The sequence below is a fragment of the Bubalus kerabau genome, chromosome 5 (assembly GCF_029407905.1).
Source record: "Bubalus kerabau isolate K-KA32 ecotype Philippines breed swamp buffalo chromosome 5, PCC_UOA_SB_1v2, whole genome shotgun sequence".
Taxonomy (NCBI): Eukaryota; Metazoa; Chordata; class Mammalia; order Artiodactyla; family Bovidae; genus Bubalus; species Bubalus kerabau.
This window is the reverse complement of record NC_073628.1, coordinates 111,424,786-111,447,963: the sequence shown is the minus strand read 5'-3', so window position 1 is coordinate 111,447,963 and position 23,178 is coordinate 111,424,786. Positions and strand designations below refer to the sequence as shown.

At 46.1% G+C, this 23,178-nt stretch overlaps 1 protein-coding gene across 2 annotated transcripts in view; it reads left to right on the top strand.

Annotated features, from left to right (window-relative positions):
* TNR (tenascin R) overlaps positions 1 to 21,712 on the top strand; it is a 94,524-nt gene extending 72,812 nt beyond the window's left edge. For both annotated transcript variants that reach the window (XM_055583648.1, XM_055583649.1), the window contains 5 exons: positions 9,086 to 9,237; positions 10,678 to 10,774; positions 16,016 to 16,177; positions 20,468 to 20,631; positions 21,599 to 21,712. In XM_055583648.1, coding sequence (XP_055439623.1) covers positions 9,086 to 9,237; positions 10,678 to 10,774; positions 16,016 to 16,177; positions 20,468 to 20,631; positions 21,599 to 21,712 — 689 coding nt within the window. The remainder of the gene's footprint in view (positions 1 to 9,085; positions 9,238 to 10,677; positions 10,775 to 16,015; positions 16,178 to 20,467; positions 20,632 to 21,598) is intronic.
* Positions 21,713 to 23,178: the final 1,466 nt, after the last annotated feature.

The window sequence follows — 23,178 nt, the reverse complement described above, 5'->3', positions numbered from 1 at the left end:
GCCTCCCTGTCCACCACCAACTCCCAGAGCTTGCTCAAACTCAGGTCCATCAAGTCAGTGATGCCATCCAACCATCTCATCCTCTGTCACACCCTTTTCCTCCTGCCTTCAATCTTTCCCAGCATCAGGGTCTTTTCAAATGAGTCAGTTCTTTGCATCAGGTGGGCAAAGTACTGGAGCTTCAGCTTCAGCATCAGTCCTTCCAATGAATATTCAGGACTGATATCCTTTAGGATGGACTGGTTTGATCTCCTTGCTATTCAAGGGACTCTCAAGAGTCTTCTCCATCTATTATACAGAGCGAAGTAAGTCAGAAAGGAAAATACCAATACAGTATATTAACACATATATATGGAATTTAGAAAGATGGTAACGATGACCCCATATGCGAGACAGCAAAAGAGACACAGATATAAAGAACAGACTTTTGAACTCTGTGGGAGAAGGCAAGAGTGGGATGATTTGAGAGAATAGCATTGAAATATGTATATTGTCATATATGAAATAGATCGCCAGTCCAGGTTCGATGCATGAGACAAGGTGCTCAGGGCTGGTGCACTGGGATGACCCTGAGGGATGGGATGGGGAGGGAGGTGGAAGGGAGTGTCAGGATGGGGAACACGTGTACACCCATGGCTGATTCATGTGAATGTATGGCAAAAACCACTACAATACTGTAAAGTAATTAGCCTCCAATTAAAATAAATTTAAAAAAAGAAGAAAGTCTTCTCCAACACCACGGTGCAAAAGCATCCATTCTTCAGCACTCAGCTTTCTTTATCTTCCTGGACCAGGGATTGAACCCATGTCCCCTGCAATGGCAGGTGGATTCTTAATCACTGGACCACCAAGGAAGTCCTTTAAGACTCTTTACCTTTAATTTTTGCCATTTTAATCATAAAGCATCTTGACATGGACCTCTGGATGCCTCTTGTTTGGGACTCTGCTTCCTGGACTTGGAAGTCTGTTTCCTTTCCCAGGTTATGGAAAGTTTCAGCTATTATTTCTTCAAATGAGTTCTTTGCCCTCTTTTCTCTCTCTTCTCCTTCTGGGACCCCAATAATGGGAAGCTAGTACACTTGATGTTGTTCAAGAGGTCTCTTAAACTATCCTCAAGTTTCAAGTCTTTTTTTTTTTTTTCTGTTCAGTTTGGGTAATTTCCAGTCTGTCTTCCAGTTCTCTGATCTATTCCTCTGTATCATCTAATCCACTGTTGACTTCTCTTAATGTAGTTTTTTTTAACATAAGTTATTGTTTCCTTTAGCTCTGTTTGGTTCTTCTTTGTATTTTCCAACTCTTTGTTAAACTCCTCTCTGTGTTCATTCATTCTTCTCCTGAGTTCATCAAGCATCCTTATGACTGTTACCTTGAACTCTATTGGATAGATTGTTTATCTCCACTTTGTTTAGTTCTTTTGAAGTTTTGTCTTATTCCTTCATTGGAACATATTCCTATGTCTTCTCATTCTGTCTCATGCTCTGTTTTTATTTCTGTGTATTAAGTAGGTCAGTTATGTTTCCTGATCTCAGATGAGTAGCCTTATGTAGGAACATCCTATGGAGCCCAGCAGCACACTTGTCTCTGGTCACAGAGTTATATACTCTAGGAGTGTTCCCTGTGTGGGCTCTGTGGGTCCTTCTATTGTAAGGGGACTGACTCTTGTGGGTATGCTGGCAGGTGGCGCTGGCCCCTGGCCTGGTTGGCTGCCAGGCTCTGAGCCAAGTGGCAGCTGCTAGCCCATGGTGGACAGTGCCAGATTCTGACAAGGCTAGCTGTGTGGTCCAGGGGTCTGAGGCTGATGCTGGATGAGTGGGTAAATGCTTTGTGCTAATAGGATAGAGAAAGGATTTCAAAATAGCACTTGCCAGTACCAGTGTCCTTGTGGTAGGACAGACTCCTGAAAATCACTCTCACCAGCATCTATGTCCCCAGGGGGCATCCCAGTTACCTTCTGCCTCTTTGAGGGGCTCTCCAAGATAAGCAAGTGGGTCTGACCCAGGCTTCTTTCAAATTATCTCCTCTGCACTGGAACTCACTTGCCACTATTTCCCACATCCCAGACTCTGGCCTCAACAAGGGTGGTCAGGAAAGACCTCTCTTTGACCTGAGCCATTTGAGCCAGGACTTGAATGATGAGAATGAATCACACAGAAGAGCATTCCAAGCCTAGAGAAGAGTAATTACTACACCTCGAGGGAGGAATAAGTTTGGCATATTCAACAGATTAAAAGAAAGCCAATGGAAAGAGGGAGAGGTACAAGGCAGAGGCAGAGCATGCAGGAATTTATAGGATGTGTTAAGGATTTTAGATTTTATTCTAATTGCAAGAAGCCATTACAATCAGAGCCACTGATTGGAGAAGCTTTTGGAAGGTCTCAGCAAGTGAGAGAAAGGATGAGATAGTATCACTTTTACAGTATAAAAATATTACCCTGGTTAAAATATAGAGAATAGATGCAAGTGGGGCCAGGATGGCAGGAAGAGACTAGGTAGGAGGCCTTTCCTTGCGATATTAAATCAAAAGCCACAGAGAAGGACCAGGCTGGAAGCTGCCTGTCTATGATCAATTAATCTGCCATAGAATTGGATCTCCTCATATTAGTAAATCTAAGGAATAGTAAATTATGTCAGAACATTTCTTTGCTGTTAGGGTGCCTTTAGTTGATCTTCAAAGGGAAGATTTAGAAGCCTGTTATGTTAGCCCTTGGTAGGTAGAAGACAAGTGGTCTTCAGAGCTTAAAGACCTTCCTCAGAAACTCTGCTTAAGATAAAGCCATCCAAGCTGTTGACCGCACAGTTAATTCTATGCTCCCATTGGCTCCTTGAAGGCTATTGTTACCTCTCTACCTTGATTCCTACTGCCACCTGCCGATGAGGTCTCACCTCCACTCTCACCCCCATCTAATTCATTCTCCACACTACAGGGAAATTGCTATTTTAAAAACTTGAGCTTAAAGTCCATTAATGGGCTCTTCATCTTATTTCCTTCAGGAGGAAGTCCAACTCCTTAAATGTCATGATCCAGTCCTTCTTATTTCCCCAAGTCTTTCTTTCACATACTCAATCCAGCTCTTTTTCTTGTTTCCTGGCTGAAACCTGCAGTTTCCCAGATAGATCACATTTTGCACAGACCTAGAATATTCCTCTTCCATCAATTTGTGACTAATTTCTACTTTGGTTCCTAAAATAAGAAGCACTTTCTGATAAGCACTTGCTAACCCCTGTCCCATACTCCAGCACTCACCCTACCCTCACCAGCCACAAAATTCACTACATGTGCACTTCATGTTTTGATAGCTCCTTGTTCAGTTCAGCTCAGTCATTCAGTCATGTTCAACTCTTCGTGACCCCCGTGGACTGCAGAATGCCAGACGTCCCTGTCCATCATCAACTCCCAGAGCCTACTCAAACTCTTGTCCATTGAGTCGGTGATACCATCCAACCATCTCATCCTCTGTCATACCCTTCTCCTCCTGCCTTCAATCTTTCCCAGCATCAGAGTCTTTTCAAATGAGTCAGTTCTTTGCATCAGGTGGCCAAAGTACTGGAGCTTCAGCTTCAGCTTCAGCATCAGTCCTTCCAATGAATATTCAGGACTGATATCCTTTAGGATAGATTGGTTTGATCTCCTTGCAGTGCAAGGGACTCTCAAGAGTCTTCTCCAACACCACAGTTCAAAAGCATCAATTCTTCGGTGCTCAGCCTTCTTTATGGTCCAGCTCTCACACCCATGCATGACCACTGGAAAAGCCATAGCCTTGACTAGATGGACCTCTGTCAGCAAAGTAATGGCTTTGCTTTTTAATACACTGTCTAGATTGGTCATCGCTTTTCTTCCAAGGAGCAAGCATTTTTTAATTTCATGGCCACACTCATCATCTGCAGTGATTTTGGAGCCCAAGAAAATAAAGTCAGCCACTGTTTCCACTGTTTCCCCATCTATTTGCCATGAAGTGATGGGACCGTATGCCATGATCTTAGTTTTCTGGATGTTGATTTTTAAGCCAGCTTTTTCACTCTCCTCTTTCATTTTCATCACTTTCCTCTTCGCTTTCTGCCATAAGGGTGGTGTCATCTGTATATCTGAGGTTGTTATTTCTCCTGGAATCTTGATTCCAGCTTGTGCTTTATCCAATCCAGCATTTTGCATGATGTACTCTGCATATAGGTTAAATAAACAAGGTGACAATTTACAGCCTTAACATACTCCTGTTTATCTCTTCTCCAGAGTACTCAGAACTTGGGGTTATATTTGTTTTTTTTCTCCTACCAGAGTGTGAGCAACCTGAAAAATAAGACTGTGTCTTTTGCTTCCCTATATTTCAATCTCTTATCCCAATATTTAGAACCCAATAGACACTTCCTATGTGGTTGCTGAATTAATACACAAAAGAATAAACACATAAATCAATTGGAAGATACTGTGAAGGAGGCCAAGATGGTAGGTTTGACAGCCCATGTGGGCTAAACAGATAACTTTTCCCTGTCCACAGCCTCAGACTGGTTCCCCAAACTTTGCTACCCACAAACCCACTTCTGAGAAAAAAGTGTAAGGGTGGGTGGCCAGAGGTGGTCTCACCTGTGCTAATATGAAACGGCACCTTTTGTCTGCAGTTGCAGAGACTTTCTGAGGTTGTTCTCAGAGGTAAATACTGATAATCATAGTTCAGTTCTGATGCTAAGGCCATTAGATTGGGCAGACACTCTCCAAAGCCATTAACTCTGACCATTTTAAAGACCACTTCAATAACACAAAGCAAGTAAGGGACAGAGCAGGGACAGGATCTCTCCCCTCACTCCCAGCCAACTGGGGGCGCTCTGTTTGCACTGTTTATCACAGAGCTCACTTCCCTCTACTCAGCATTCAGCCTCCAGATGCCCAACAGAAACCAATTTCTGAGCCATTCTTCCAGTGAATGCCCTGATCCTGTTGATCTCCCAATTACATCTAGAAACACTTAGCTGTAAGACATTTCACTGTACCGATCGCTTGGCATTGTTTTCCTCTCAACTTGGTAATCACAACAGCCTGTGCTTTAAAAAAAAAAAAAAAAGAAAGAAAAAAAAAAAAGCCTCTTTGTCAGGCCAGGCCCTAGTAATTGTATCGAAGGGGAAGAGAAGGAAAGCCTTCCAGTTTTGGTCTTCATCCTAAAATTTCTGCCTTGGAAAAACTACTGGGATGATCTACATTAGGATTAAAGGTGAGGTTTTGGTATTTTAGATGTATAACATCCAGAGAGCTAAGGGTGCCCCCAAAAATGCCCTGATAATCTCTTAAAAACATATGAAGCCACAGTGTACACGCAATGAACAAAGCACATTGGGAACCAGTGTATTATATATTATTAACTAAACCAGGGCCCAATAACCCCACAGGAGAATTTAATGGTAAAAACTGGGACACAAGGCTTAAACTCAAGGATAATTAGAGTCTCTTATCCCTCTCGCTCAATCTACACATCTTGGGACCAGCCTACTCAAGACATGCCCACTGGGAAAGAGAGAGAGAAGGAAAGGGAAAATGGGAAAGAAAAGAAGGAAAGAGGGGAGGTGTTTATCCACTCTGCCATGTGGATCTCAGCAGAGAAAGCAGATCATTGCACCCCTTAGAGCACAGTCTAGCTAACCAATTCCACCTCTGGACTCTTTAAGAAGAGGAAAACATGCTAGAGGAACTGTGGAGTTCAAATCCAGCTGGTCTTCAGGCTCATCTGAAGAGCTTTAGTTTAATACTGATTCCTGATACCCAGCCCCCTCCCCCGACCCCTGCCCCAGCATTCTGATTAAGCAGATCTGCTGCAAAACCCAGGGAACTCAATTTTAATAGTCTCTGGTTTGGGAACAATTAATGAGTCTGCTTCCTCTCAACAGCTGAAAAGGAATAATAATTTGATCATGGACTGGTGGTGGGAGGTAAAACTTTGACAGTCTTGAAAGCTGGAGTAGGGTGAAGAGGAGTGGTTTTATAGTAAATGTCTCCTTCAAGTTCCCAAGATGTGAATATTGCTGCCCCAGATAGTCTGTACAAGCAAAATGCTTTTGATTCTTTCCATTAATGCTACAGACTAAATCATAGTAAGTGGGATCTCTAAGCCACCGGGTGGACTTGCCATTTGTCAAAGGTAAGGCAAATGCATCCAGCAACTATGCATCAGCCCTGCACACGTTTGGTGAGCACCTCCACTAACCAGTCCAGTGTGGGGGCCCAGAAGGAGGAGACCATGCCCCTTCCTCTCCCAGGGTGCAGTCTGGAACCTTCATCCCATCCAAACTTACACACTCCTTGAAAGTAAAAGTGAAAGTCACTCAGTCATGTCTGATTCTTTGCGATTCCATGGACTATACAAGCCCATGGAATTTTCCAGGCCAGAATACTGGAGTGGGTAGCCTTTCCTTTCTCCAGGGGATCTTCCCAACTCAGGGATCAAACCCAGGCCTCCCACATTACAGGTGGATTCTTTACCAGCTGAGCCACAAGGGAAGCCCAAGAATATTGGAGTGGGTAGCCTATCCCTTCTCCAGGGGATCTTCCTGACCCAGGACACTCCTTAGGTCCACTTTTTCTTAATTTGATTTTATCCCTGTTTTCTGACTTTATAAAAATGCATCCCTTTTTTATATGACAGCCTTTAGATATGTAAAAGCTTCTCTCCTCCAGAACAAGTTATCTCATTGTCCTATATTTGGTTTTGGTAGTTCTACCTTTAAAACAACTAATATCTTTGAGCCTTTTGAAAGGATCTAAACAGAAATATTAAATAATCAACATTATCAATGTGAAGGAGCCTATATATGATCATTTATTTGTCTGTTCTAAAGTTTGGCCTGGTGTTATATGTGTATTGGGAAGAAACGTGGGGTTCTGGCCCCTTTAAGGAACTGAGGCAGATTCAGGGGATAGGGTTATTAGTGCATAAGGCAGAAGTGAGCTGAAGACAAGCATGTTTTATGTTGATCTAAAATGAGAAACTCAAGCAGTGAGAAAATAAAGGAAAAAGGAAGGCAGACAAGCCAGTTGCTCTAAAGACCAGCTAGAGAATATCCTGGAAGCCAAGAAATAATCACTGTGCTCCCAAGGTGGCAAGGGGGCCGGGGGGGAGGTGCTCACTCACGCTTGTCCCCGAAATGTAACTGGACCCTCTAGGAACAGGTGGGATCAGGTACTCTAAGGAGCTCTTGGACAGGCTGGAGATGCAAGTTGAGAGCTTTTCTATAGCTATCAAGGAAATACATTTTGGAGGGTTAAGATATTTAATGTGAACAAAGAACATTGAGCTAACTTTAATCTTTGGGGCCTTATATGCTTATAAGATAAATATTTGTTGTGGTTTAGTTTCTAAGTCGCATACGACTCTTGAGACCCCATGGACTGTAGCCCACCAGGTTCTTCTGTCCGTGGGATTTCCCAGACAAGGATACTGGAGTGGGTTGCCATTCCCTTTCTCCAGGGGATCTTCCCTGCCAGGGATTGAACCTGGGTCTCCTGCTTGGCAGGCAGATTCTTTACCACTGTGCCACCTGGGAGACCCATATGATGTTCATTAATCGTTTGCTATCTGAATAGATGTAGATCCAGTTAACTGTATCATAGGTTATAGTCCCCATTTCAGTAGTGTAAGGAGCACTTGACCTGGAGTCTGAAAACCTAAGTTCAAGTGAACAGAGGAAGTCACGTGATCTTTCTGAGCTAGTTTCCTTCTCCGTAAAATAAGTCTTCAATCTATAACAATGTCTTCCTCTCACGTTTCTTGCAAGAATTACATGGAAATAAATGCACACTTGGTAAAGTACTAGTTCTATAGGACTATTTTGTATTCCCTGGCGGAACATGCCTGAAGCAGGTGGTGGCTTGTTCCACACTACCTTAAATGGGAGGGAACCTAATCTGTGGTGTGGCGGCACGCTGGACAGTCCTTACGCAGGAGGAGTTAACACATCTCCAATAGGGGTCTTGCATAAAGCCTACCAAACCACCAGAAGCTCTTACTAGCACAGATGCGTCGTTGAGGTGGCTATGTTACCTCCCTTGTGTGGCATTGTGCCGCTGCCTGCTCCGGCCCACTGGGTGACTCTCCAAGTGACCCTCTGTTATACCTGCAGTGCATGGGTTCTGCCACTAGGGGCTGCTATAGGTTGCCATCAGGTCCCTACCCCACCTCTTCATGATTCTGCTACAGTTCGCAGGATGCAGAACCACAGCAGCGCACCACCCTTTCCATTGAACCCAGAGATCATATATTTACAGGGCACCCAAGGCACTTTTCCTCCCTTGGAAAGCTCTGCCTTTAACTCGCTCCCATCAGCTCCTGCAGTCCAGTAAAGCTCCTCCCTTGGGACCTCTGCTTTCTGGCTTGCCTGTTGAGCATTAAAATCTGCCCTGAAGCCAAGCTCTTCAAGACACATGATTTAAGCTTCTCTTTCAGCTAATTAGATATTGTTCTACAAATTGGGCTGTTCTCTCTGAAAGATGAGCAGCAATTTATTTCCTCTGCCCTCTCCTTAAACTTAAACTGAACTGTAAAACATGGCCATTTGATTGTTTAGTCCAATCAGGAAATTATTTTACATGAGAAATAGATACCCATCTTCTTGCTAATACTAAGCCTGTTTGGGGCATTCCTTACGGGTTGCTGTGAAAATGGTGGACGGCTGTGCTTAAATCCCTCTCATTCTTTTGAGATGTGGGCTCTGCGGTGATTTACTGTGGCCCGTGTATCTGTAATCATCGCCTAAGTAACCCATCACTCTCTGTATTAACATACTTTCACCCTTGCTAGAGGAATATTTTTATTATCCTCATCTTTCTGATGAGAAGACGGATGCCAGGAAGTCAGGCTATTTGCCTAAGCTAAACAAGAGGAGGAATGGGGGAGTCACACAGTGAACCCAGCTCTTTGGTCTTCAGATCCCATAAAGCTGTATACTGTCTGATAAACCCAACATCAGTTGAAGATTCACTGAGGATTCCTTATCGCTCTTGATGAAGCACTGTCAGATTCTCTAAAATGTTTTATAGTCCAAGGGGCTCTCATGCATAGTGGGAGGTCCCTACCCCACTATGGAAACTGCCTCTTTTCCTGTGCAGGGGGCCGGGTCTTCCCTCATCCTCAAGACTGTGCCCAGCATTTGATGAACGGAGACACTCTGAGCGGGGTTTACACCATCTTCCTCAACGGAGAGCTAAGCCGGAAGTTACAGGTGTACTGCGACATGACCACCGATGGGGGTGGTTGGATTGTAAGTACCTATGGCTGTTCTCCAGGCACGCCAGCGACCTTGGTGCCTCCATCCACCTGGCTCGGCACCCATCCATCCACACTTCACCATCCTTTGGCCATTTATTCATCCACTCTCCCTGCCCCTCCTCCCCCACCCCACAGGTCCACTCTGTAACTCTGCATCGTCCTCAGGGCCCTTGTTCAGCAGACCTATCACAGGTTTGAACAGGCAGAGGAAGGAATAAGAATATGAGGCTGTAGTGGTCCAGCCAAGAAAGGGGGACCCAGGAAAACGGCTCCTTCTGGGGAGATAGTTCATGCAGGAGGGTGCCAGGAAAAGAGAGAAGTAGCTCAGAGAGGCCCAGGGGTCTTCCCTGCTGAAAACTGCATCTATGATAAGGAGTAGAGGAGGTGAGTCCCTCGAAGGAGGAGGGAAGTCTCTATGGGGAGGTGATCAGTGTCTTTCTGTTGGAGAATCACATATGGCGGAGCAGTTAAGGGGCAGAAAGTGGATCGCCACCTCTATGTACAAAGGCCACCCCTGTCTCCATCCTCTCCTGGCCTTTCTGGTTCTTCCCCAATAGTCTTCAGGGAGCAGAAGTGGTAGGGAAAAGAGAGACTCCATTTCCTATCACACTCCTCCCATGTCCAATAGGGCAGTACAGAGAGAAGAGAATGGGCAGCCTGGCGAATGGCCTCACACATCACTGCAGGCCACTATGCAGGTGGGGGAGTTCTGGCAGCCTGGCCCAAAAGCAGCCCAGCATTAGCTGAGTCAGTTACAGATGGAACCCCTACCCCTTCACACCCATTCCTCCTGAGGATCCCGCCTCCAGCACCAACACACTATGCTGGATTTTTCACAGTGCCAAATGGATAGTTGTTGAATGGAGTCAATGGTGGCTGGGCTCAAAACAGTCACTCTTGGGAGATGTCTTCTTTTATGTTTCTGACATATTTGTGCCTTCTTATTAAAGCATAATCGGAAGTTGAGGTCGAGGCTGATGTATTGGAGGTTAAATGAAATTAGCACTTAAACAGTTCAGAAAGTGAATGATACACACTTGCTTTGCCTGAAACAGGATGATGACATTACTGGCTGATCTGAAATGGGTCCCATTCTTTTGGTGAAAAATGCTTTCTGCTGCATGCCACGGTGTGAAAAGATGAATTTGAGAGCCTAGCCTATTTCCCTTGACTATCGGGGGTTTGATATGTATCCTGAATCCTTTCTACATTGCAGGGGTGCAAATTAGTGTCAACATCACACCCCAGCCTATTCATCAAGGGCCCCTGTGCTTCAGAGAAGGGCTCCAAGCGTCTCCTGCCATGACCGCTGTGCATATACCGAGCTCTCTACTGCAGTGGTCCTTACCTGAGTGTCTCTGTCACTGCAGATATAAAACTCTGTTACAGTAGTTTTACTCATTTTTTTTCATTTGTCCCTCTCTCTTCACAGGTATTCCAGAGGCGGCAGAATGGCCAAACTGATTTTTTCCGGAAATGGACTGAGTACCGTGTTGGCTTTGGGAACCTGGAGGATGAGTTTTGGCTGGGTAACGCCTCCTTTTTTGTTTCTCTTGGAATGCTACTCTGGCTTTTTGTCCGTCTCTCTGCGTTCTGTGTCCATCTGGGATTATCAGAAACCCTGGGTCTGCTGAGAAGTTGACAGCTCGTGAATTGCTTTCAGTACCTCTTGCTCTGTTTGGCTCCACTATTGATCTGTTTTTATCTTGTGGTGGTGTTTTCCTCTTTGCTCTGTCTCTTCCCATCCTCATTAATAGTCTCTTATGCTGATGGGTCTTGACGTGAGGCAACTTTTACAAAGGGAGTGAGCTGCCTGGTGGGGGAAGGGGGCAGGGGGAGCAATAGGCTGGCGGGTCATCTCTCAGAAGCCAGGCATCAGCCAACCAGCCTGCAGGCCAGGAGGAAAATGAGACAGTCGCTCAGACCTTGTTCCTTGGAGGAATATTATTACCTGACTTGGGATGGAAAAGGAAAAAATGAAAATGACATTAGAGGTGACTGGCAATTTCCTAGAGGTCTGACGCAAGCGGGAGGTGTAGACTGAGAACCGAACTGGTGTGACAAGGTAAACACAACCCGACCCAGGCAGATGGCAGAGGAGCCAGTTCCAGAAAGCAGTACATTTATTATTCCCTGCATCTCCCTGTTAGATTTTCACAGTGATCATGAAGGGAGGCCAAGGAAAGGCAATAATTGTCTTCTGTATCTGTGGTCTCCTCTCTATCTCCCACTCAGCCTCATCATCCTTCTCTTGGACGTTCCTATCAGAACCCCATAACTGGCCTTCCTGCCTTCTGGATCAACCCTTGTCTACACGGCCACTAGAACTATCTCCCTCATGCCAAAATCTGAGCAATGGCTAGCCCCATTTGTAGAACTTTTAAATGAGTCCCCGTCACCAGCACCTTAGCTATGGTACAAGGCCCTCCTCTTGGGCCTGCTCCCCACCACCAAGAGCCCCATTCCCCTTCCCTGCACCCTCCAACCGACACCAAACTCCAAATATTTTCTTATTGAAGTATAGTTGATTGGCAGTGTTTCAAGTATACAGCAAAATGATGCAGTTATACATACACACATAAATACATATATCCTTTTTCAGATTCTTTTCCATTATCAGTTATTATAAGATATTGAATATAGTTCCCTGTGCTATATACAGTAAGTCCTATTGTTTATCTATTGGGTTGGTCAAAACGTTTGTTCGGATTTTTGTGGAAGATAGTATGGAAAAACCCAAACAAACTTTTTAGCCAATACAATATTTGTATGTAGTAATGTATATCTGTTAACTCCCAATTCCCAATTCATCCATCCCTTTCCCCAGACTCCAAAGCCTTAGAATCACTGTTTTCTTTGCAAGGGACCTCTGCCTATCAACTCTCCCCACCCCCATACACCTTGCTGTGCTTTGCTGCATATTCAAAGCCTCAGCTCACCTCCTCTTCCCCAGTAGGACCTGTCCTATCCATTTGTCTCTAATTTTGCCTGCAGGAGCAGTCTCTCTCTTTTGTGGCCCAAATCAGGGTCTGTTTTCCTTTCTGTTTCTCCTGACTATACTATGTAAACTTCTTTCAGGCCTGGGACCTAACCATATTCATTTTCAACCTCATTACCTGTCACAGTGGCTGAGGATAGTAGGTACCTAAAGTGTAGATACCAATCAATCACTCAATTGATAAGAATTTACTGAGTGCCTACTAGATGCCCAGATCTGTATTTGCTGATGAATGTAATAAAAATAGAAGGTAAAAAAGGAAAGAGAAGTGAATAGGAAAGTATCCTTGCCTTCTAAGAGTTTGCAGTCAGCTTGGGAGGTACGTGTAAAGCACAGAAATCGATGTGCCCACAGCGGACAGTGCTCATGCTTCCCCAGCCTCAGCCACTGGACGCCACAGTCACTTCTGGGAAACATCTGAACTGTCGCACGCTTGAATTTTCTATATATCACTTTTTAAAAAAATTATTTCTTTGGCTGTGCTGGGTCCCAGGTGTGGCACGTGGGATCCTCAGTTGTAGCATGTGGGATCCAGTTTCCTGACGAGGGACTGAACCCTAGCCCCTTGCATTGGAAGCTTGGGGTCTGAACCACTGGACCACCAGGAAAGTCCCTATGTATCACTTTTAATAAATGAAATCTATTCTTTTGTGAAAGAAACATCACAGCATTGCCAAAAACAGAAAGCGAGTCATCATGTGCCATAAATAAAAGGGAATCTTAAAAATAAATGCAATGCAAACAGCAAAAATATGAAATGCCAGTTGTTGCTGGTGCTGGTGGTGTTAAAAATGGAGATTAGAAAGTGTTGAGTGTTAAACCACAAAGTTTTTGTTGTTGCTGCTGTTCAGCCGCTAAGTCATGTTTGACTCTTCGAAACTTCATGAACTGCAGCACGCCAGGCTCCCCTGTCCTTCACTATCTCCTGGAGTCTGCTCAAGTTCATGTCCATTGAGTTGATGATGCCATCCAACCATCCCATCCTCTGTCATCCCCTTCTCCTCCTGCCTTCAATCTTTCCCAGCATCAAGGTCTTTTCCAATGAGTCAGCTCTTCACATCAGGTGGCCAAAGTATTGGAGCTTCAGCTTCAATATCAGTCCTTCCAGTGAATACGCACAGAGTACTAGATCCAGACTGAGAGGAACAGTTAGAATCAGGATTAAGGCTTCCCCTCCATCTACGGAGAAAGAGACAGAATTTGGAAATACCTTTCTCCCTACACGTTTAAAGTTATTTAGTCCTTACTCCAAAAATGGCTTCCTGGGTGGTTCAGTGGTAAAGAATCCACCTGCCAATGCAGGAGGTTCAGGAGACACGGATTCGATCCCTAGATCAGGCAAATCCCCTAGAGGAGGAAATGGCAACCCACCCCAGTATTCTTGCCAGGAATATCCCATGAACAGAGGAACCTGGTGGGCTATAGTCCATGGGGTCACAAAGAGTCAGACATGACTAAGCACATTCCCCAATTACTTCTCGTATCATCAAAGATGCCCTCTCACACTCAGAAACACTGTACTCATCTATGAGCTAGGCCACAGATATTCAGAGAAGGAAGAGTCAGCTTCCTGCAGAAGGCATTGAGAGATGAGTAAAAAGGATGAAGGAGGGAGGGGGATAAGAAAAGAGGGAAGGCAGGGATCCCGTTGACATGAGCACATGGGAAAATGAAAAACCATCCAACTAGAGCAAAGATGCAGCTCAGGGAAAGAAGAAAATGAGGTAAGGTGGGTTGAACAAAGACATGTTACAGTCCCTCAAGTGAGGAAGGGAAGCTTTGACTTAATGCCATACATAATAGGGAGCCAGGGAGGGCTCTTAAGTAGAAGCACAGCCTGGTAGCGGTACTCAGGTGAGGGGTAATACTCTGACCACGGTTTACGTTGTCAGCTGGGTTCCCTAGAAGCAAAGTCTGACACTGGGATTCTTGTTCAAGCCATTTATCGGGCGAGTACTCTCAGAAGTGGGTGGGGAAACAGGATAGAGCAGGGAGGAGTTTAACAGTGTGATCTTGGTGGGAGATTAGCATTGGTCTGATCCCCAGGGAAGCTCTGGAGCATGAACTGCGCCTCAGAGTTGGTCCCCAGTGGGGCAAGGGGGCTGGGATCTGGGACTACCCACCCCCTACATCAGGCATTGATGGGGCTCTGCCCCAAGGCATGGGGGAGGGAGAGGGTAACTTCCAGAGTGAAGCAACTCCTGTTTGGGTAATAAACCTGTGAGTTGTTAGCAGCTGAGGTTATGTCCACTGACCAGTTAAAGGGCATCTGGGTAGGGTACCACCAGGATCCACCACATCACAAGCCAAGTGTAGGGTACCAGTAACCCAGCAAACAGCAAACAGTTATATAACATATAATATATAATTAACATAAGGCTTTAACTGTCAAACAGGACAGGGAAACAGAAAGATCCAGGTGACCCTCCATCAGCCATATCACCTCTCTGGACTTCAGCCACGTTTTCAACAAAACAAAGAAACTAGCCTAAGTAATCTCTAAATTCCCACCTATCTGCAATATTTTCAATTCTAAATCATGGTGTACTCTGATAGATATCAAATGTCACAGCAAAGCAGGAGGACCCCAGTTCAGCAAGCAGGTAGAAATCAGGAGGACTCCAAGATCACCAGCAATGTGGGGGTGGGGGCGGTTCAAAGTCTGGGCAGGGAGGTCAGAATCAGAAAGATCCAGAGCACAGCCAGCCAGAGCAAAGAGACAAGAAAATATGAGAAAATATCACCAAGAAGAATCTGGGCTCTGCCTAACTCTGGACTTCTGGGGTTTGCACCTATTAGATCAAAGGCTAGGAAACTTAGAGGCCAAGGAGAGAGTGGTGGGAGGGCCAAGGGGGTGGGCCTGGGGGTGGGGGTGTGTGACTGACCAGGTAGATGAGTGCAGAGGTGGCAATGCAAAGATAAAACAGGTAGATCCGAGAGACAGGAGCTGGCATCAGGAGATAGGGGACAATATTCTCTGACCCAGTTATGGGAGCCTCAGGAGGGCTGAGGCAGAGAACAGGAAAGGCAGTGTAATTAAAGGTGGATGGAACCCCCTCCCAGGCTATTGGGTAGGATGTCCAGATCCTCTGGACCCTGAGGGTCCACTCTGAGTTCCCCTGATCAATGCTCCTACCTCCTGCTTCCTATCACTTACACCAAAGGAGTCACACCATGATGCAGCTCATCATTTTCAACCCACACTGTGGTTTGGAGTGGGAGGTGGAAGGGAGGCAGGGGGCAGGCCTAGGCCAGGAATCCTATGGCTCAGAGCTTGTCAGTTACTGGGTCAGTACTTGATGGCAGGACCCCTGAGCTGACCTGCAGTGGGAACTCACCAGCAGAACTGGGTGGCTTTTTTGTAGGAGGAAATTTGGCGTCTGGTAAGGCCTGATTGGGCTTCCCTGGTGGCTCAGTGGTAAGGAATCTGCCTGCCAGTGCAGGAGAGATGCAGGTTCAATCTTGGGGTCGGGAAGATCCCCTGGAGTAAGAAATGGCAACCCATTCCGGTATTCTTGCCTGGGAGATCCCATGGACAGAGGAACCTGGTGGGCTACAGCCCATGGGGTCACAGAGTCAGACATGACCTAGCAACTCAACAACAACAACAAGGGTCTGTTTGATAACCAGCTGGGAAGGTCTAAAAGCTAAAGCAATCCCAGTATTCCTCCTCTTTCCCAGAACATCTGTTTTGAGGCCATAGTCGCCTTCTGCCACCCATGTCTGAAGCCACTGAGGCCAGGCTCACTGCTTTCTTGGCTCTTCTTCACAGGGCTGGACAACATACACAGGATCACGTCCCAGGGCCGCTACGAGCTGCGCGTGGACATGCGTGATGGGCAGGAGACCGCCTTTGCCTCCTACGACAGGTTCTCTGTTGAGGACAACAGAAGCCTGTACAAACTCCGCCTAGGAGGTTACAACGGCACCGCAGGTACCCTGGCCCCCAAGAAGCCCCCGATGATAGTGGACGTGCAGTAGGGCCCACACTCCAGGCCGAGCTGCACTGGGGAGTAACAGCAGCACCCACAGAGCTGGTGAAGTCCTTGCTGGCTGAGGAGGAGGGTGGAGGGCTGGAAGTGCTGGCTCTGGTCCAGGCTGCCCCCAACCTGGGTTGAAACAATCCCCTGCAGGAGGGCATGACAATGCACTCCAGTATTCATGCCTGGAGAATCCCATGGACAGAGGAACCTGGCGGGTTACAGTCCATAAGGTTGCTAAGAGTCAGACACGACTGAAGGGACTTGGCACGCACGCAAGCTCCTCACCACTCAGGTGACCTGCAATCAATTTCTCAAGGACTTCAGTTTCCTCATCTGGAAAATCTTAATAACGATGCCTGCCCTAGTTCGCAGAGGAGACAGAAAAAATAATGTGATAAATAGAGTGAAAGTGCTTTTTGAAGTTAAAAAAAAATACCATGCGAGGGTGAAGGATTATTTTTCTTGTCTAGATTAGTCAATATGGGCTCTCATCCAGTGAAAGCATAATCATCTATTGTCTGGATAGAAATCTCCCCTGCAATGACAGCTAGGAAAATCATCTTTGAACTAATGAAAATAAGACAGATGCCCCCATTCTGAGCTGGCCCTCCTCTATCAGCAGTCTTCATCACACCTCCATCAGGGAACAAACAACAGCTCTACATGTCCCCCACAGGCCACATGTCTTTTCAGTCCTCCACAAGAACCCACACAGTCACGTTTTCTGTAGATTTTATGACACTTCCACTAAGTACAACAAGCATCTCTATAAGCTCTGTTGCGTTAAGAGTTTTATCAGGACATCGTATCCCAGTCTGATTCTTAGGCTCTGCCAATGTATTTCCTAGGTTCCCTTCCAGTACATATCCTAAAACCTGTTTTGCCAAATATTCCACTATTTGGTATATGGAGTTATTGGTCCTTTCATTAACTCCAATTATATGGCTAAATGCTAGGGTATAAATTTAGCAACATGTTCAAGGCTCTTGGAGTTAAGACCATCAAAGTGTTGCCTCTCCAGTGACTGCATCTGCTCAGCCGTTTCTCTGCTCAGCCAGGTGTCTTTCCTCCAAAGAGAAGACAAGCTTTCCCTTGTTGTTCACATGAGAGATCATGCCCCATGGCAATCAGACCTGCCCGAAGTGCCCCAATAAAAGATCCAATTTACCCACACTTTGGATGTAAAATAGTCATTTGAAATGGAGTGTATTACACAAAATGTCAGACCAAACCATTTCAGAAATAACCTGATACCAACCACTCCCTAAGATTAGAATCCTGCCTGCAGAAATCCGTCCTTATTTCTCCCACAGAAAGACAAGCAAGCCCTCCCACTTCCTCACCTGGCCAAGCCCCCTCCCTCCTCCTCAGTGGCCCCAGGCTGTGCTCTTACCTGTTGAACTTGGGCCCAACCTCCGCAGTCTCTGTGTAGCTCTGTCTCACTGCTGGACCCCGTGAAGGTCGCAGCTGTTGGACTGAGCTCTACTCTCACGATTCAGAGGCAAGTCCCACCAACAGTTTGGCCAATCATCAAAAATCAATTGCAGTCTGACCTCGTAGGTCAAATATTCAGTTCATCTTCTTCAAACGATGCGAAGCTAGGCTTATGTAGGCCCCTTCTCTGGACAACTTCACACAATGGTGGTTCTTTCCAGACTGGAAGGTCTCCAGGGAGGAGGAGCCATCCTCTCTCTGGCATTTACTATTGCCCAAGTCCCCTGGCCTTTATCTTGCATGTTGCTCATCTTTATTGGCCCCACTAGAACAGTGGCCTCTGTGGCCTTCAATGCCAAGTTCGGTCCCTTCTCCCATCTCCATTGTTCTCGAGCCTACAAAAATCCAAGTCTCTAACCAGGACTCTTAATTGAATTGGAGCTGAACATTACAAGTCAAATTATGGCAAAAAGGTTGTTGAGCAACCTCTAAAAGTTCATCATGTGAATTGTGAGGACTCATAAGGAGCATAAGGCCTGACCTCTGCAAGAACTAAACTTTTATCTGAAGAAGAAACAGTTTGGAAGCAACTCACCACAAAAAGAAGGGTACTCACTTCCAGTTTAACGTGCATTTGGAGAAGGGGGGTCTTAGAGGTTGAAGAAGGCTTCATGAAAGCAGCAGCATTTGGCTGGGATCCCACGGGGAAAGGAAACATTCCAGGGAAAGAAAATCCTAGGGGAGAAGTCACAGAAGGAGCAGTTAGTGTGGAGTGAGGGCAAGTGCAGAGGACCTGGCTGCCCAGGACAAGGTGTGAGTTCAGAAAGAATAGAAAGGAAACAAGTGGAGTAGGGTGGAGTCAGACCCTGAAGGGCCTTAAAGCCAAGGGGACAGAGGAGTTCTGTCTTAATATGGTGGGCAGTGGGGAGCCATGGTGGGTCCTGAGTGACATACTGGACGTGGAGTTTTAGGAAGATCCAAGTGTCAGCCTTAAATAGGATAAAGTAAACCTGAGTAAAGAACAGAGACCAGCTGGAGCTGCTGCATTAATCTTGGTAGGAGATCACAAGGGCCTTGGCTGATCTTAGGAGTTAAGAGAAAAGCATAAATCCAAACAGCAGTTTGAGAGAGAAAAACCAAGACTTAGATAATAGATGGACTGAACGTATGAGGTGGATTTATGAACTAGGAATGGGAAGGGGGCCAGATCTGGGGAGGAGACAAAGACCAACATCAGGATCATATCTGAGACAGTAGCAGGCAACATCCAAAGTGGAAGCAGGAGGGAATAGTTCGCAGGGAGGGCAGCTTCTAGGTTAGAGAGATAAGCAGAAGATGAGAATATAGAAACGTGGGTAGAGACAAAATAGGGGACTGATGGTAAAGAAAGAGTCTCTAGAAAGTAGGATTAAGCCAGGATTTTTTAAGACACAGGAATTGAGTATGAGTTAGGGTGAGAAGAGATGAAAATGCTAAAATATCAATATATACCTATCTCTATCTGTATCTATATGAAAAAAGGAAAAAAAGTAAGAACTCTTTTCTGCCTTCTCCAGGACCTGGAAGAGATGACAAAGAATGAGTTGTAGGTCGGTGGGATTAGCTCTGGGTGGAGATAAAGCCTGGTTTGTTTAGAGAGGGAGATAAAAACGATGGGATAGAAATAATAACATATGGACTTAGGGACCAAGCTGGCCTGAATGGACCAGGCTTCCCTATAAAAGAAGGACCATCCTCCTAAGAATTAAATTGTGACCAGAAGCACTTGGAGGCATTGAGTGGCCACTGTGAGTGTGGACTCAGGAAGCCACAGGATCAGAGCCATGAGTTCCCCCAGCTTAAAGTGACCTCGGAAACATCTTAGACGACACTCATTCAATAGCATGAGCCCCTTCACAACATCTCTAACCACAAGTTCTGCCAGAGGCCAGAGGTTTGGCCAACAGTTATAAATTAATTACGGTTTAATACCTTACTTAAATACTCAGTTCATATGTGTGGCCTGCACAACATGCCAAGAAGAAAACCCCCAGCTTCTAAAAATAAAGATATCCCCATATTTCCAAGTAGTCTATCCCAATTATCAACAGCTCTAACTTCACAGTCTCTACCTACTGATCTTCATTCTTCTCCAAAGAGTGTTTGTTTGTTGGAGTTCTGTTTGTTTACTAAATAACCCATCAAATATTTGGAGTCAGTGATCTAGAACCTTGTCTCCTGTTACAAGTCTGCTTTTCCCCAAGATACAGTCCTGGTTTTCCCAATCACTTCTCCTCTAATATGATTAGGATTTTCTTATCATCTTGCTTCCTATGGAGAGAAACTCTAGTTAGGTAATGTCCTTCTTCACATGTGGACCCAAGTTCTGAACGAGCAGATATTGACGTGACCAAGGCCTGATGAGCCATGGGGAAAGCCAGGCTGCACAGTGGTGACCCAGATTACCCAGGGCAGATGACTCATCACTGTCTCCTCTGAGACACAAGGAGTCATCCATGCCTGTGTCCCAGTGCTGGCCTGGAGGAAACAGGCAGGGGTGGCGAGGTGGAGCTGAGTGAACGCAGTTCTGAGCAGAAGGTCAGGGGAATGAGCAACTGAGCTGGAGAGAGCAGCACAGATGTAGTGGACCCCAGGAGTACGTGGAGAAAGAGCTCAGTATAGCCAGGCCAAAGCTGAATAGACACAGAGAGGTAAGTGGAAGGTCTCTGAAGCAGAAGCCAGGTTTTTTGGGCCTGGGTCAAACGTCCAGAACGTTGAGACAAAAGAATGACAAATTGGACAGCTTCAAGCATGTGTTTTTTTCCCAGGGGACTCTCTCAGCTACCATCAGGGCCGCCCATTCTCCACGGAGGACAGAGACAATGACATAGCAGTTACCAACTGTGCCATGTCCTACAAGGGCGCTTGGTGGTATAAGAACTGCCACCGGACCAACCTCAATGGGAAATACGGCGAGTCCAGGCACAGTCAGGTGGGTGAAACTCTGCCGCTGCATAGATGAGCCACAGCTGTGCAGCCCACGTGCCTTAGCTTCATGTTCTAAGTGCACAGGTGGGCCTTGCATTTCCTTCTTAAAAAGATACACTCAGAGTGTTGAGAACGGATTATTATAAAGAGGAAAATAATGCAGACACTGAGATAAGAACAGGACAGAGTCAAAGCCAGAGGGAGAAAAGGGGAACACACCTGGACCCGGAAGCTAGAACTCACCCAGAGAAACCTTGATGACCAGTCAAGTCCCATTTCATTTCCTCCTCTAGGATATCCCGTGAAGAGCTTATCAAGTTCAGGGACAGCTTCATCCAAAGAAGGTTTGGCTTGGCTTCATCCAAAGAAGTATCCTAGGAACGGAGAGAGCAGAAATAGCAGTGTAAAAGAGACCATGTCTCCCCATTGGAGACTACACATCCATCAGCTGGGCCGGGCGATAGGGTGACCAACTGGGACCTCTCTGGTTTTAGCACAGGGAAGGCCAGCAGCCAGGGCACCCCTTAGTCCTGGGCAAACCAAGATGGTTGGTCACCTGATAGATGGAAACCACTTAACACTCCCATCAGGAGTGAGCAGTCAAACACAGTTACGCTCTTCAAAATGCTTCTATACTGTTGGGAATCTGAAATTCAGATTTACTGGTGCATGCAAATCCTGAAAGCCCAAACCAGAAAGCCAGTGATAAGGAAAGACCTGCTACACATTCCTATTATAGGCCCAGACCACAAGCATGCCTAAAGAGAAAAGCTAGGAAAAAAAAAAAAAATCTCTGTTTTTTTGGCCCCTTTTGTGGAGGGAGGGAACTTAGCCACAAAGCTTCAAGTTAATGGAAAAGGGCTAAATGTCCATCTTGGATTCCCCGCTCTCAGCACCCTCTCTCTTTTCAGGCTGGGAGTTCGCTTGAGTAGGGAAAGGTGATCTGACATGCTCATCTTTCTCCTTCCCAGGGGATCAACTGGTACCACTGGAAAGGCCACGAGTTCTCCATCCCCTTCGTGGAGATGAAGATGCGCCCATACAGCCACCGTCTCGTGGCGGGGAGAAAACGGCGGTCCTTGTAGTTCTAAGCAGTGGGCAGCTGCGAGCCAACTGACCTTTTCTGTCATTTGTTTGTACTTTATAATATGAAACAAGGGGTGGGGGACATAGTAATGTGCTTTGCAACATGTTAAGAGTGTTTGAAGGAAGCGGGATGTAGCAGGAATCAGTTGAGAATCAGCAGCTCATGGTTTTTGCTGCCCCCGTGCCTGCCCTTCAGTCTCCATGCTCCCTCCTACCCAGCCATCCCTAACCATCCCCTTTTTTTCCACCAAGGAGGAACAGTGAGACATTTTCTTAAAAGACCAACTCAAAACCAGATCGTGGAGTCAGATCGGTGACAGGCATGTGCCTTCTTTCCTGCCCTCCTTCTGAGATACCCTTAACTTCCAGGAACCGAGCTCTGGTCACTGCCTTCGGTGGCCGGGTTCTCACACCAGCCCCGAGAAGAGAGAGAGAAGCTCCAGCAAGAGAGCTTTGCCAACAAGTCCCCTTAAAAGGAAACGTATTAACCTCATCCTGTCCCAGCAACCCAAGTCCTTTGTAATGGGCCAAAGATTCTCATCAAACATTCTTAGTCTTACCAGCCAAGTGTCCTCTGTCACCTATTTTCCAGCCACCCCATCCTTTGCCCACTTCCATCCTACCTTAAGATCCCCTGTGGCCTCACAAGCCCAGCCACTGTTTTGGATTCTAGTTCCCAAGGTGTTGCTTGCACCTGGCCTGGGCTGCACAGCAGCCGTGTGCCTGAGGGTCATAAGTCCCTGCCCCCTCCCTCAGGTCAACTTTCTTTGAAGCTGGGAAGGGGAGAGAGCTATGGTTCATAGCACTTTGGGATCAGACACTGATGGAAAGACAGAAGAAGCAGATCTGGGCTCCCCTCGGAACCTGCCATTGAGATCACAGGTGCCCTGGGGAACATAGATCCCACCTAGCTCCATTTTCTCTATTTCTGGTCCTATTTGTCATGGATTCTTTTTCCCTGAATTGCAAACTAAAGCCTCAATTCTGAGGCTCTCATTTCAGCCAGGCTCTCCTTAGGACAAGTGGCTTAATAAGAGTCAGGAGAAGTTACATGACCAGCCAGCCATTCCCCTGACTGATAATCTCTGGGAAGAGGTGGAATTTCAGGGTTTGGGTTTCAGTTTTCTCCTCTTTCTTTTGGTCCAGTGAGAAACAGGAATGACCTCCTTAATGAGGTGAGCTCACGAGAAGCCTTTCTCCATCTTCTTTTATTATTCTGCCTTTGAGAGGAAAAATGAAAAGTGCCAGAGGAAATTACATCTAGAAATCCAAAGGTGAATAAGGGAGAAGTATGGGCCTACCTCCCATTTTATGAGATGTGCTCTCTTCGCTAGCATGATTTGATTTTTACACCCAAGAGAGCTGGAGGCTCTAAAGCCATGACCCTTCAACTTCTCCAGCCAAATGTCAGCTACAAGCATTCCGTGTCTGCCAAAATTCATGCCCGTCTCCCCAGCCACTTGTT